This window comes from Syngnathus scovelli, chromosome 15 (assembly GCF_024217435.2).
Source record: "Syngnathus scovelli strain Florida chromosome 15, RoL_Ssco_1.2, whole genome shotgun sequence".
NCBI classification, from domain to species: domain Eukaryota; kingdom Metazoa; phylum Chordata; class Actinopteri; order Syngnathiformes; family Syngnathidae; genus Syngnathus; species Syngnathus scovelli.
The window spans coordinates 1,314,180-1,329,475 of record NC_090861.1 but is presented as its reverse complement, the minus strand read 5'-3'; the positions used below and the strand labels follow the sequence as shown (position 1 = coordinate 1,329,475).

Genomic DNA, 15,296 nt, shown 5'->3' with positions numbered 1-15,296 from the left:
CCCGACAAAACAAAATAAGCCTCTACATAAATCTCTTACGGTGATATTGATCAAATAATAAAATGAGTGTATTTGCCAACATCTCGGACCCAAGGGCATTAAGGTGCTACTGGTAAACGCACGCTCGCTCAGTAATGCTTTAATATACAGCAGATATAACTGATGGGAGGGCTGGAGGACTGTTTGGGTTTTGCACCAATAAAAATGTTTTATTCTACTCAAAGAGAGTTGTTGAGCCATTGTATATGGCGGGGAATTGGAAACTGTTTGCCATTCGCAAATGAATAGCCTTGATTTGTTCCAATGATGAAAATCACATCAACCTTGTTTTCTTGCTTGCCAAATTCTTTGACTCTGAATCGCTCGTGTAGCGGTACGGCATTGTTAGCGCTAATTAGCCCCGAACCTAGTAAGCCGTACGAGTTTGTTGCACGACAGCTACACTGAAACGCAATTAGCAAAATGAATGCAAATCTGTATTGCTTGTTAAATACTCATTTAAAAGTTCTGTTCCTGAAGCCCGCTCATATTAATTTCCAGCATGTCCATTTTCAACACCTTATTTAATTATATCTGTTGTATAATTTGTGCTTGACTAAACGCATCCTGTCCTTGGCAGTGGAGAGATGTGCAGCCCACTACTACATTAGGTTTGTGGGAGTTTTGAGGACGGAGGCCCAAAAATGGAGAGAACACCTGCTAAACTATGAAAACATGATGGCCTTTTGCAGAAGAAGTGAGAAAGGAAAAGAAACTGATATGCGTGTGTGCGAGGACTGCCGTGATGACGGGAGGATCATCACCAACAGCCCACTGAGCTTTTTTAAAAATCAATTTTGCCAATATCCCTCACACTGTACGCTTTCTTGGTCATTTAAGTAAGCTAAGCTTGTATTGAAAGACAAAGAAACGAATGTTGGTGTTGACATTTTGCACGTTACAAGGAACTCACTTGTTGTGGATGTTGAGACATGTCCCCCGATAGATCTTATATGCTTCACTGACATTCCACAACAGCCAAGTCTTAAAAGTAAGACGCTTCTATCAACACCTGGCAGGTGTAAACCGCAATGTCCTCACACAAGTCCCTAAGCTTTCACTTCTAAAGAAGTGTCTTCATGAAAAGAAAGGTCTCCAAAAAGAGCGAGACCTGTGGGTCCGGTGGGTATCGGCACCTTGGCAGGCTGTCCACCTCCACTGTGTTGATCCTAATGGGCTGAGACCGGAGGTGTCACAGTCCCATCTCCTGTTCTTTGGACATGGTGTCAGTCAGTCCGCCAGCAACAACAATAAACCACAACAATATCATGAAAAGTTCAAATGGGAATCAACACAGTTAATAAATGGCAAGAATTATTTACATTTCTGCCCATAGGACAAATTAAGTCACATCCAGGATGGATTTTCTTCCGCCGTAGCATCAAACGTATTTAATTCTACTTAGGTAAAAGACTTCTCACTTTGGAATATTGGACTTTTTCCAGAAAGAAGTTCAATAATGAGATCTGAAACAGAAAAGCAATAAAGAGACAACCAAAGTGTTGTCTCCTTAGCATCCAATCACATTTCTCTGATGTCATTGGCCCCTCGTGGGAATATTTACATTGGATCTCAGTATTGCTGTCAAGTATGAAGCCACATCATCTCTTTAGCATTGACGCACAATTTCAAAGCAAGCTGCAGTTCCAGCAATTCAAATGCTGCAAAGAGAAAGATGCTGCAGTTAGTTCGGTGAAACAGCACTCGACCCGACTTTTACCGCTGCCTTGATTTCAATTAATATACTGTACCATAGTAATAGTAAAGCACTGAGATTTAGAGGGAGAATGAGCGCTTTTGTGTGAAGGCATCTTTTATTCATACCAGCGTGGCTTGCGAAAGCCATCTCGGAATTACATCTTTAATGGTCATTGATCCGCTCCACCTCACTCTGTGGATTCTTGCTGCTATGAATGTAGTCCAGAGACCCACAGATAAAAACCTTTTTTTTTTTTTACTTCTGAAGCTTGAAAAAAAACTATTTCACTAACCATTCAGTCTTGAGTGAAACGAGAATGCTCACCAGCTCCTCAAGTAATGACAACTACCTGCTCAAGGCAAATTACGACTTGGAAGTATTTCTAAAGGTTATGCAGAAATTACTGAGCCCTTTCGCCAGTGGAGCGTCCCGAAGACGAGAGCAACTTTCGCACGCGGCACTTTGTCCTTGACTAACAACATTGACAATAGAACAACTATGTGACTGCGAGCAGTTTGAAATCAAATCTGTTTTCTTTTTTTTCTTCTTCCAAGCCCCCTTAGGAATCCAGCTATCACATATCAGCACCAAGCAATAACCTCCACTGTTCAGGTCACACAGCATGATAATACTCATCCAATTGCCAACATAGCCGCCCCTATTTGGAATAAATATTCATTTCATGTACCCCCTCCCCCTCCCCTCCCCGTTCACTTGTGTGTAAACAAGGCCTACATTGCTCGGGTACTGGCACAGGTCTCCATGGATCTTGGTGTATAACTGAGATAGAAATATATCATTACATGTTGGGGACTGAAGGGACGTAGAAAGGGGAGAAACGAGAATATTGGATTTTGTGCCAGCGCGCACACAAAATTTAAATGCAGGCTATCTGCTCCATCTCGTCTATTGTGTTGGTACGAGGACACACAAACACACAGGCACATACGCTTAGCATAGGTTGTCAGGTAAATGAATGCCATTGGGTGATGGACTGCTCCGTTGGCTGCGTTGCTAATATAATCGCTGCTATTCCCAAAGATCCCAGCACAATATGTCAGAATTGTCATTTACGATATTCCTGCCATCAGGTGACTTCTCAGGGTGAGCCTCAGCTCCCCCACCACCCACTTGTCACCGTGATGAACACCTGGACTGCACAAATATACATTGAGAATATAAATCGTACTGTATTAATCAGTGAAGATGTGATGGCGTAGCTTTCATGTTTATTTATTTTTGCCATTTTCAACGCCGCTCTATTGAAGGTCATAGCATTCAATGGACGAATAATAATCTAACATCTTATTGGCTCTGCTGGTTTTATTTTTTTCCACATTGAAATGCAACATCTATTTGCATTTGTGTTACTTACACGCTTGACTGTCAGTCGCCAATAAATAATTCACACCTTTTTAGAAAAGATGAAGATGTGCATTCATGGTGAGGCAAAGTTGATAAGCTCAAGTCACTTAAAACAGTAGCAGGGGAAGCAACAAATATGGAAATGTTTTATACAATTATGTGTTTGTGTTATAAAGCATTTATTCATTTTGGGTTTAAGTAAGATTTTACGATGCTTGTGGTATTTCTCGGACTACGAGCAACGGTGAAAGCTCACAGCTCTTTAAGAAAGCAATAGCGGCTGATTTGTGAGTCGCGTTGTTGACTAACGAGCGACTTCGCTTCTTTGATTTCTCCGTTTGAAGCTTTCGTGCATCTTTAAATTTCCTCTCAATTCCAATTCTCAAGCGTTACACTTTAGAGGTCACACAATAAGTGAAAAGAAAACTACACGGAGTCAATATCATCTCAGTCATTAAAAAGAAATATGCAGCGATGTTTGCTTAAAATTGTGCGGAAAACATGCATTGATTTGATCCTATCTGCCGTCTTATCAGGACCCCGAGAAGCCCCGCTGCCAGATAGCGGGCTGAGCTGTCGCAGCTTAAGCTGCGGTGAGAGAGGCGGCGTGATGGCAGACACCCAACGTGGGCTGAAACATCGCCCCGATCGAAATTCTTGACGAGTCCAATAGTGCAGCTGACAGCAATCTTCTAATCTGACGTTTGTATGAAGTCTCAAGGTGCTTTTTGTCATTGGGGGGGGCGGGCAATTTCTTTTACCAGGAGAAAAACGACGACATGATACTGATGCTCTTGTTTTTGTTGGTTTAATGAAAACTGCCTCCTGTTTTGAAAGCTTTGAAAAGTGTTTTGGAGGAGGGGGGGGGGGGGGGGGGGGGGGAGACGCACAGAGACAGGCGACGGTTGTCACGAGGTAGCATACATTAATACAAAAGAGTTGGAAGAAGAAAGAGGATACACGCAACATTGCAGGAATAGATAATAATGTCTGACCTTCTTTGCCGAGCACTAAGAACATTTCAGGAAGCGTCTCTGCATTTGTTAACCTTTGGTGGTAATTTAAGAGAGAATTAAGTCCTGGATGTGTTTCCATTTGTTTTATTGGGAGCTCTTCTTTTCTTAGTGGACCGCTGGGAAACGTAATAATCACCAACGGGGGACATAAGAAGTGCGAATGCTAAATTTCCTCAAATCGTGGCTGTCGATCTAATAAACCAATTAGTCAGGGAAGCATCGCCCACTTTAAACAAATAAAAGCCTCTCTCAAATAGACACCTGCCTTTTCTTATGAGGAAAACACCAGTAGCAACTCAAATGATCTCTGCTGCTAACCAAACAGCAGCACTGAAATTTGAAATGATTATCTGATATTATAGTTTGATATACTTTGGAGTGTAGCGATTTTTGTATTTAATACAATCATGCTATTTTTCCTATGAAATCCTATTGGATTGTCAATGGCGCTACTTTAACTGAAATTGACAAGTTGTTTTTTTAATCAAAGAAAACACAAGAAAGCAACACAGTAAGATGCTTTGGAGAGAAGGCAAGTGAATGTCTTCAGACTGTTTAATTAAATAGAAATGTGTAATGACGTTTGCTTGAAGCCAACATTGATCTGATACAATCTCCTCGCTTATCGGAACCCTGGGCCGCCTGCGATCGAGACGCCAGGCTAAGCCTAAGCTGGAGGGGGAAGAAACAGTGAAGTGGCAGACAGCGAGCGGCGGGAAGACAAAGATTTCCCGTGGCAACCGACTAGAAATGGCTTTATAGTCTACAACGTGCGGTGGCATTGTTTTGACATGGTAGAAAAACGGGGCGAACCCACTGGAGGACTTGCATGACGTACATCCACGCTTGACTCTCATCAGAAGTGACATCTGCTGCAGCCACTGAACGCTGCAACCCAAGTGCTCTTAGGAGGGCCGATGAAAGACATTTCGATTGAGATTCCATCAAACTCAAGTACTTTAGTTCAGCAATTCATATACATATGAGTCGGGCTGGAAATCAGGACAATAAGTCCCATGATCCCCAACTGCTTTGTCAACTTGTTATTTTGAGCGAGAGGCTACAAGTGGTGGAAAAAATATAGATGATGTGCCTAAACAAGGAGGATTTTATTCCAGTGGCACACAACAACAAACTATTTCTGATTTTGATTACTATATGCCCTACATCATTTTGAATAACGGTATGGAAAAATACAATGTAATATTCAGGGTTTGCATTCTGTAGCGAGCCAGAGGAGGCCAACCCCCCACGAAGCGTCGCCGAGCTGCCGTAAAGCCCCCCACAAAGTGCACCTGAGATGCTATAAAGCCCCCGCAAAGAAGGTACCTGCGTACCAAAGTGTACCCCCGTGACGACAGTTTATTTCCAGTGCTGCGCACTGAGGCTTTATACCTGCTTTCTCAACTATTGTCATCCAGGGACACACATTTACCTATCGCTGCAAAGTCACGACCCACTTGACTGAAGTTAGGAACAGTTAAGAAAATGTCATCTTGAAATTACACTACAGTACAATTCGGCAAATTAAAACAACAAAAACAAACGTGACAACAGCAAAGAGTTTGCGGTCTTATTAGGAAACTTACGATGCTGACAAGTGCTACAGTAACAACTTCATTAGTCTGAAAGACTGTTAAAAAAATGCTTAAATGCCGCTGAATGTTTATAAATTTCTATTAGATGTGCAATGGTTAATGGACTAATCGGCAACTAATTGATTACTAAATAAATCGATAATATTTTTAATTTAAAATTGTCCTAACCTTTTTAATTCCATCTTGTCAACAGTTAATAATCTGAGTGAGCAAATCAATTTTGAATCTTGATGTATTCCAGTCGTGTAAAATGCTCTCAAATGAAAAAGAGATTGAGATGTTACTAAAACGTTACTCACCTTTGACCTCCTTTTCATTTTTGAACCAGCGCAAGTCGGCAGCAGGTTTGCTACCGTGCGTCATGCAGGTCAGAGTGATGTGGTCGCCCTCCAAGGCGGGTTTCATCAGGCCCTCGATCTTGGGTTTCTCCGGCACGCCTGAGGGATGGAGATGAAGTCACACACAACGCTCCAACCTCGTGAAAGAATGAACACAATGGTGCTTTGAGATACACTACAAGCCCAAATCATGTAAAAATAAAACGTAAAGCTTTATAATTTACCTCAACATCTATGCTAATTAAAATGAGCCTGTCCGTGGTGTTTCACATTCCATATGAGCATTAAGCTAGCAGACATTCATTAGATGTAATTATGGTTTGCTTGAACATATCGCTGTTGAAATGTGCAATTTTGTTTTATCTTCAACTGGGAGTGACACTGAAACAGCTTGAAGCAAGAGTGAGAGTGAGAACAGGTGCTAAGGCTTTAAAAGTATGTGGGAAGTGTAAAACTATTCTATAAACATTTTTAACTATATGCTGTGAGAATATTTTCACCAATTGCGGCTGGGTCTGAAATGTATTGCGTTGGACACTAAATAATGGTAGAAAACAAATTCCATCCGTCTTTCTCAAAGGTTCACAGTGTCTCGATATATTTTCTACTTTTCACTCCCAACGCAGGCTTTAATATATTTCTCAGGCGGGTGCAGAAAGAAGGACTCAAAGCTGTGTCACTCAGACATTGACATTGACTCACTTTGGCCTTGGCTGTCTCATCGCCTCGTCTATAGGCACCTTAAAAGTCCTTGCGAGTTGCTCTTTGGTTTGCGATACTGTCTTTTGCAAATTAATTCCTACTTTCACAATGCAATGAAATGAAATGTCAACGCCAAATGCACTTGAGTTGGAACCGTTTCTTTTATTATTTAGTTCTTTTGATATGAATTGAGAACCGCCTTTTCATATATGTGTTACTGAGGTTTTGCAGTAACATTCAATTGTGTCATTCACCACACTGCCACCTTGAAGGCCAAAGCAGTCACATTCAGTGAAGGTGAAAACAAAAGAACAAGGAATAGAAAAAAATGATTCAGATATTTGCATAGAAACACAATCAAACATGAATGTTATTTCAGAGCGCTTTCAATTTTAAATGGTGTTTTTCATCCAGCCACTGTCCTAAAACATTGGTCTGCACCATTAACTATTGCTCAGTGTTGCAAAAAAATATTTTCCTCTGTATCCCCACTGAGCGATTCTAGTTAATTTCTGTAATTCTCGGAATGCTTGTTAACAAAGAGAGACAGCTAATGGGCCTGGAGTGCACGAGCACATCTATTAACATTAGCAAAAAGTAATTGGCGAGATAATAAGGCGAGTGGCGAGAAATGAGACAATGTTTGTGCAGGACAATGATCACAAACATTAGTGAAAATGTTTGTGTTGGGGGGGCGGGGCGGACAAGGGGTATGCCATTTTTTAAGCATACTAAATGTGTTTGTCCTATTCACCAAACAAACACAGGCAGGAAGTGTCAAAGCCAAACAAACAATTTCAGCCGTTAGAAAGCATTAACCTAAACAAAATTAGCATTTTTGTAGCGTCACACATTTGCTTCATGTTTGTGGATATTGCATCCAGAGAATGCATAGTTTGCTACTAAATTAAAAGCCAGAGACGTAGAAATACAGAAGAGTTGTCAGTTACTCACCAAGGACTGTCAGGTAGGCTTTGGCAGTTTTGACGGGCATGGTAAAAAGCGAACAGGTATACATCCCCTCATCAGACAGCGTGACATCATGGATGCTGATGGTCAACTCCGACCACGACGCACGGATCAACTCGATTCTGTTGTCCCTTAAAGCTGGACATAGAGACACAAAAAAACGTTACTCCATCTTGTTTTGTCGTCATTTAGGTTAAAGGCCAATAAAAAAAAAGACATGGAAGTATTAATATAGAGATGAAATCCAAACTAATAGAACAAAGCTAGATGTGTCCTAAAACTTATGCAAACCTCTGTACAAATGACATCAAACATGACCAGGGGCCTGAAGAGAAAAAAAAAAACACATTCTTCCCGACCTCTTTGAACAAAGTTTTACTTATATGAAGATGCCATCCTCCAAAAAGACATCAATGGAAATCAATAGAGCAATAAAAGGCTGCGAAAGAACCCTAATGAGACTTTGGCAACATGAGGGAACTGAAATGGATTGGCTGAAATTAGACGGCTCGTTGGAAGATCTTTCAAACTAGACAAGGTACACGACTTCCAAAATGACCTGGATCAGCGCTAGTGGGAAACACACACCTTAGGGGGAGGGAGGAGGAGGAGAGGGGAGGGGGGGACACACACCTTAAGGGGAGGGAGGAGGAGGAGAGAGGGCGTCTACATTTTGTGCATATTTAACATGCAATGTAGCGGTTAACATAGCTGGCTCCAGCTCCCATGTGACATTGACCAGCATAAGAAAATATAGTCAATGCTCTTGATTCGGATCATTCACTTTATGGGTTAGTCATTTAATTATGCTGGGAGAGCTGTTGATGTGTTTTTGTTCAGCGCTTAAAGGCACATAAATGTGGTTAGTTGTCATGCCAAAAAGCAACAGGACCACTTTGCTGGTGAGGGCAGATTCAGGCTGCATTTAGAAACATGAAAAGCATCATATGAGTTGAAAAAAAAAATCACTTATGATGCCAGGAACAGAAAAAATACTAACCAAACTAATTAGCAATACATTATGTTACAGTAGGAAAGCAAAGCCTGAGAACCACATTCGCATTTTCGGTTCGAGATATCAGAGGTTTATTTATGCTGTTTTAACTTGCCCTTTCATCACTTGCATTTTAGAGACAGGCTGGAATAGGTCATTTTCCTAAACGACGTGTTGAACTTTAGAGAACCCAATGTTTGTGGAAGCTAACAAGCCCAAAAAAATAAATAAAAATAATGTTACAACCACAATGCATTCTGGGATACACAAGATGTGCACTAAAATGCAGGTTATGTATTCTCCCCAATTAAAACCACTACATTTCCCCTGACCAGAGGTCCAAACAAGGTTTTGTGTGATTTGTGCTTTGTTAGTATGTTTTCACAGGCTGCCAAAGCTCCAACAGACAAGGCCTTTAAAAACACAGACAGGCACATACACACACACACACACGGACGGACACAAAACATACCCACAAAACACTACGGGGCTTGATCTTGTGGTTGGGTGCCCAAAATAATGATGGCTGCTCCATTGCGATGACCCATTATCCTCTCATGCACAATGACACCAGACCACCAAACTGTCCAGTGATCCTCCAAATTCACAACACTTGGATTGTGAACCAGACTAGAAAACAGGCAATCATTTCTCTTTTGTTTGTGGCCAAAAAGTGGAAAACCACACAATGGACTTCAGCCCAGAAGGCTTTTCTTTTTTGTCTGCCTTACCTCCTAGAGCTATTAAAACTCGTTCACTTCCAAAGACATTTATTGATTGATTTATTTATTAATTAGCATTATTTATTTTTTCAGTCCTAGGGTGAAAAAAATAATCGGATCGGTAGATTAGGATCGCTTTGACAAGGCGCATGCATAAGCAAAGAGTTGTCGTCTAAATTCACTCACTTTCAGCCCATCGTGTTTGCACACTCGCCCGACAACCTTTTCCTCCCTTTGCCCTTTCCTCTCATCCGAGCCATCGCATCGGCTGCCTTCATCTCTCCGGGGAGCGCGCGCGCGCATCCGTATAGAACCCTGGCAGGTGTTTGCTCATTCAGCTGACACACTTTTATAATGAGAAAAGTGCAAATTTCTGAATATACATTCAGGCCGCCGATGTCTGGAAGCGACAGCTCTCTCTTTTTCTTGTCAACAACTCATCAGGGGGACTTGACTCCGTCGGCCATGGATTGCGACGGCGTGCGTGCGGATGAGCGAGTGAAGGCGGGGGACGGGATGGAATGTTTATTGAAACATGTAGATTCTGCATCTCACAAGTCTCTCTTCACCTCCTTTGGCATTTCTGAAGCAAGGTGAGGTTTTAACAATGCCAACGGTGGACAATGCTGCATATAATAATTGGCCTGGAGAGAATTTATATTCTTTCAGTGACAGTTCAGTGGGATGCCGAAGTGGGTCAGTGTGATAGCAAAAATTCTGTTTTGTGCTGATGGTACTTAGTCATCAAGTCAAAAGTGCTGGTGGGATTCATTTTATTTGTAATTATCAGGCATTATTCTACTTTCCTGGTCTTCTGTCAGTCTAATCTGTATTTTTAGGAAATGAATAAATGCTTCCTGCAATGCAGAAATAAAACAGTGTGTTCTATATTTCAGTGCTTTTATTCTTGAATTAATGGAAATGAAAGCATTGACGTAATCAAAATATTTTGTTCAAAACTCAAGGCTATCGTTTACTGATTGATGACAAGGGACTCTTGTTCTGAATGTTTTGTGATTTTTTTTCCCACCCACTACTCAGTGGCGGGTGTTTGAAGGTCACTTTTGCTGAAAAACTTTTATTTATTGTTTCAAATAAAAAAACATCAGTTTTTGATGGGACCAGGTGTTGATGCAAAGAATAAAGAAATATTTGCTTAAAAAAAATGTAAATGTCCCCTTCTGAAATATAAGGCCCAATATGTTATATTGTAAAATATGCTTTACATGTTCTCTATATGGTTTACATTGTGTGACCTACGATGCATTCAAATTTGTTAGAAAAGAAGTCTAAAGTGATGCTAGCACTCCAGAAGTAAACGCATATGTCGGCCTTAAAATGAAAGCTATTTTTCACTGATCAAGAATTTTTCTCTGTACCTTAACCTTACAAAACTCCTTTTCATTTGGCATTGCTCGCTGACGTTCTTTTAATTGCAATATCAACATTATGAAGCGCAAGAAAAGGCCTTTTGTCTCATAAGAGGCGAGCTGCGGAATATTATACAATCTAAAGCTGTGACGGAAGGAAAACACAGAGGCAGGTTGCTGAAGGTCAAAGAAAAAGTTTGCCCGTGTCTTTCACAGGTGATAACTGTGTCTGAAAGCTGTCATAAAATGCCTCCTTAATTCCTTGCCTTTATCCCACAGAGGCCCACCATCCCCTTTCCTTTTGCCTCTTTTTTTTTTTCCTTCTGCTCATGTTTTATGATCCTTGTCTTGGAGAAAGGGGAGTTGTTAGGGATCTTAAGAGATTTATGATTTACAGGCAAGCTTTTTATCTATTTGTTTTTTTTTCCCATTAGAGCAAATACCTTAATCTTTGGCTTGATATGAAAGGATGCTTACCTGAGTTTGGAGAAATAACCCTCTTTTTTTTCAATCCTAATTAAAAAATATGTCTTGGGATTTATTTATTTATTCTTTTTTACTTGGGATTTTTTTTCCGGCAAGCCTATTGCCTAGAATTGCTCAGGCAGAGATACTGGGAATGCTTCAAAGCTTCCATGGCTGCATGCTGGAGCGGTTTGGCAGGCGACACACAACACACACGTGTACGTACGGGTGGCGGAAAAGGAACCCATACGCCAACGCAAACTAAATTGATTTGAGCCAGCCAGCCAGCCGTACTAGTTTCATACTCAGCACATTGGAGCTTAAAAATGAGCACTTGGCCCTTATCTGCTCACCTGTAACGCTAATCTTAATGTTTGACCAGATTCAATCAGTCAGCAGATGGAAATCAAATTGATTATTCAATGGTAGTTTTGTGGTGGCAATATTAAATTGACACTTTAAACGAAAGGTGACATTTACTGTAACTAATGAGGGTGCGTCACCAAAATGTGTCTGTCACTAATTTATGCCAATGCAGTTGGAAAGTCATAATTACAGTCAGCATATACGCCAAACACATCACATTTAAATAACATTAAGCGCCTGCTTTATTCAAGTTTTGTACGTGCAAAACCCAGAAAAATGAAATGCTCTTCCATTTGAGATTTTCTTTTAGACAAAACAGTGACGGCGGTTCTGAAGGAGAAAAAGCAGAGCCTGGTGTAGTAAGCAGAGGACATTAGTGCGTCTGACGAGTGCCAGTCTAAATAAGTTCTGCTCTACTAATTATAAACACAAAGGTAATTTAACATCGCTTTGAAGACCGGTCAATCCAAATTACAAGCAGTGTATCAAGGGGGCAGCACTTCAAGTTGAAAATGTAATTAGAAATGTTTTGGATGGGAAAGAAAGAGGCGAGTAAATGACATACGGAATATATGCTCTTAATGTTGTGCGACAAGACTCCTGCAAATATGTCTTGGAAAAGTAATTATACATTGCTTCTCTATGCTGTGGGAGCAATGAAGATATTGTAATTAGAGATCATAGAAAAACGTCACATTCCACCAACCCGAGCTATTATCAAGTCCTGAGTTTCACGAAAGCAAAAGGGCAATTTGTAAAGGGATATTGGCCTCCTTTGAGTGGTAGAAAAGAGAGAATCCCTCTTGCCCGCCGCTCATCACTCTCTTGCCGCCGAGGCACAGATTAAGTCCCTCAGTAGCGTCGTGACGAGGAGGACAAAGTGCCTACTTTTGTGCCAATGACTTATTTGAAATTCAAACAACACTTTGCAGTCGCCCAAGCGTTCGGCAAGGACGAGCGACAAGAGGGGTCTCTCGCATTCGTCTGAGTGTCTTCCGTGAACGCTCGCCGTGACATTCAAAACAACGGCCAAAGTTCACAGGACTAAAAGTTGGATAGATAGCCCATATCCATATCAAATCTGGACACCGTCTTTGTTCAGATTTGAATAACTAGTTTTGATATCAGAGGCTAGTAAGAACTGTTTAGTTTTTTAAAAAGATGAATGGTAAAAAGAAATTGCTGGAAATATCTCTTTTTATTTTAAAAGTGAAGATGAGTTGCAGTTTTAGTATTGACAATGTCAATGCATAATTTGTCTTCGCGGGCCAAATAAAATTACACTGCGGGCCAAATTTGGCCCACGGGCCAGAGTTTGACGCCTCTGCTAGATGAATACGCTGAAACAGTGTCCGGATAAAAAAAAAAAAAAAAACCTGCAACTAAATAAAGTATATCTAAAAAGCCACACTGGGGTTGTGTATTTGAGTAAAAGTGCGCCCTGCTCCTAATCCTCATCTTCCTCCCAGCAGGCAAAAGCAACATTAATCTGCAAGCGACTGTGCTCGCAGCCGTTAGCAGCTCAGACATCTTCTAAGACTGCCAGTGGCACTTTGGAAACACTCAGCATCTCAGCGCGCCCATCAGCATGTGCATGTGAAATGCCACGTCGAGCAAGACAAACCACCCCCACTCCACCCCATCATCACACACAAACACACACCAGGCAAAACCCCCTAAAAAAAAAAAGCAGTGCAATTCCGGGGTCTCGGGAGTAGCTCTGCTGATAATAGGAGAGTCTTCGGGTGCTTTTTCCATTTCCAATCTGGCACAGCTCTGCATTGGAAATGCCATAGAATACACCCCGAGCAACCCCCCCCCATGCCAGGTGCGATATGGAATAACCTGCAGAGCACATCAACTGTTGAATTTGATGTTCAGGGGCTGCTTTTAACGGCCGCTCTGACGGAACCGCTCGGAAATTCGCTTGTGCACGCAGTCTCCGGGATAAAAAAAAAAAAAAAAGTGCAGACGTACACAGACACGCGCACACACACACAGTCAGACAAGTGAGCCTGTGGGCAGAGAGGAGGGATAATGGAAGAAGTGTAAATCCCATACGTGCTTAATCCGGACACTTACAAGAGAGTGTGATTCATACTCTATTACACTCCACTAATGGTGCCGAGAGACGCCGCGGCGGCGCGCAATCAGTCAGCAGACTTGAACCTACAAAATAACATCCATGAATCCTCTTTACTGGGACTTAACTGAAGAGAGTGTAAAAGGTCAGGAATAAACCTTTTTGTACTTATTAGCTATTTAAACACTGGCGACTTTGTACCACGCCCACATACGTTTCCATACATTTGAAGCACTTGAGTTGTGCGAAGGTTAATTTGGGGGTTTGAAGCCTATATTGTGTGACTGTGATGGGGTCAGACACTAATGGAAGGACAACCTTTGAGCGTCTGCCAACTTGAGAAGGCTCATTTGTTCGCTTTGACAAAATTGTTGCTTCATTTCAACAGACACTGTGCTGCTCATTCTGGTGTATTCCACCAGGGGCAGTATACTGCATATGAAGACTATCCTCGGTAAGCTGCACTGCTAGTTGTCATTTCGGGAAAGAATATGTTAACTGTAATGTGTTGCATGCCTACAAGTGTTGCTGCACCGTTTGTGTTCAAACATATTTTGGAGTCAGATTTAAAATGCTTTGTAAAATTGGGTATGGATATTTTCAAGGAGCATGAAGTAGACACAGACGATTTACGGGCCAAAATTGAGGGGTGGGGGTTGGATCTGGCTCTGACACCTGTGCTCCAAGTCCCTACTTATGAATATGAATGCAACCTAGCCTTTCACCCAAGGTCAACTGAGATAAGCTCCGGTTCAACCGCCACGCTAATGAGAAAAGGTGCAACAGAAAATGAGTTTTAAGTAAGAGGAATTATGTTTTGAACAAATGAAATGTTATCGGAGCGGCCTCTTCTGTATCCTTAAGTGAGTCAACTCACCTTTCTTGTCACCGAAGAAGAGAGTTTGCTGTGCCGGGTTGGACCACTGGAGGGAGGTGTTGTCGTTGTACTCCACGCGACATGTCATGTTGGCTGTCCCGCCCTCTGTCACGGTGACATTCTGAACCAGAGGATGCTGGCCGCTGATGCCTGCGACACAGAGACAATAGAAGACATGACACTTCATTTGTTATATAGGTGTAAACATAAAGCAGGTGTGTGAAAAAAAACAACACATTTTGGCACGCAGTCAATGAGACCGCAGCATAGGTGACCACGGGTGCGGTGACGACCCTGAATCCTCGCTACACGGAGAAAAACAAATTAGAAGCTGATCCCCGGGGACCTGTGTGCGTTTGTGAGTGACGCTAGGACATAAACACAAAAGCAAGGTAACACCACAATGACAAAAAGCATTTCAGCACCACGGAGAGCTCCGAGAGCACAATGGATAACTGCGGCTCAGCTGCACACACGGAAGATTTAGCGTCTCTATAACGTCCCTGACTTTTGGAATGCGGAGAGCAGTGAGGCGGATTTGCTAACCACTAGTCCACCGTTCTGCCCCTATATGTGTCGCGTTGGTGTGTGTTTCGGGGCGGGGACAAGTAAATAAAAATAACCATAAATCTATCCCTGTTGCCGTCCCCAGAGGATGGGCTTTAAAGGCTGTGTGAATAAAGGCTTAGGTTA

The 15,296-nt window shown here is 41.8% G+C and overlaps 1 protein-coding gene across 5 annotated transcripts in view; it reads right to left on the bottom strand.

The window, feature by feature from the left end:
* Positions 1 to 15,296, bottom strand: part of cadm2a (cell adhesion molecule 2a) — a 151,974-nt gene that overhangs the window by 14,200 nt on the left and 122,478 nt on the right. For all 5 annotated transcript variants that reach the window (XM_049741608.2, XM_049741604.1, XM_049741606.2 and 2 more), the window contains 3 exons: positions 14,604 to 14,753; positions 7,712 to 7,864; positions 6,017 to 6,154 (listed from right to left, as the gene is read on the bottom strand). In XM_049741608.2, the coding sequence (XP_049597565.1) occupies positions 6,017 to 6,154; positions 7,712 to 7,864; positions 14,604 to 14,691 (379 nt within the window). In that variant the 5' untranslated portion in view covers positions 14,692 to 14,753. The remainder of the gene's footprint in view (positions 1 to 6,016; positions 6,155 to 7,711; positions 7,865 to 14,603; positions 14,754 to 15,296) is intronic.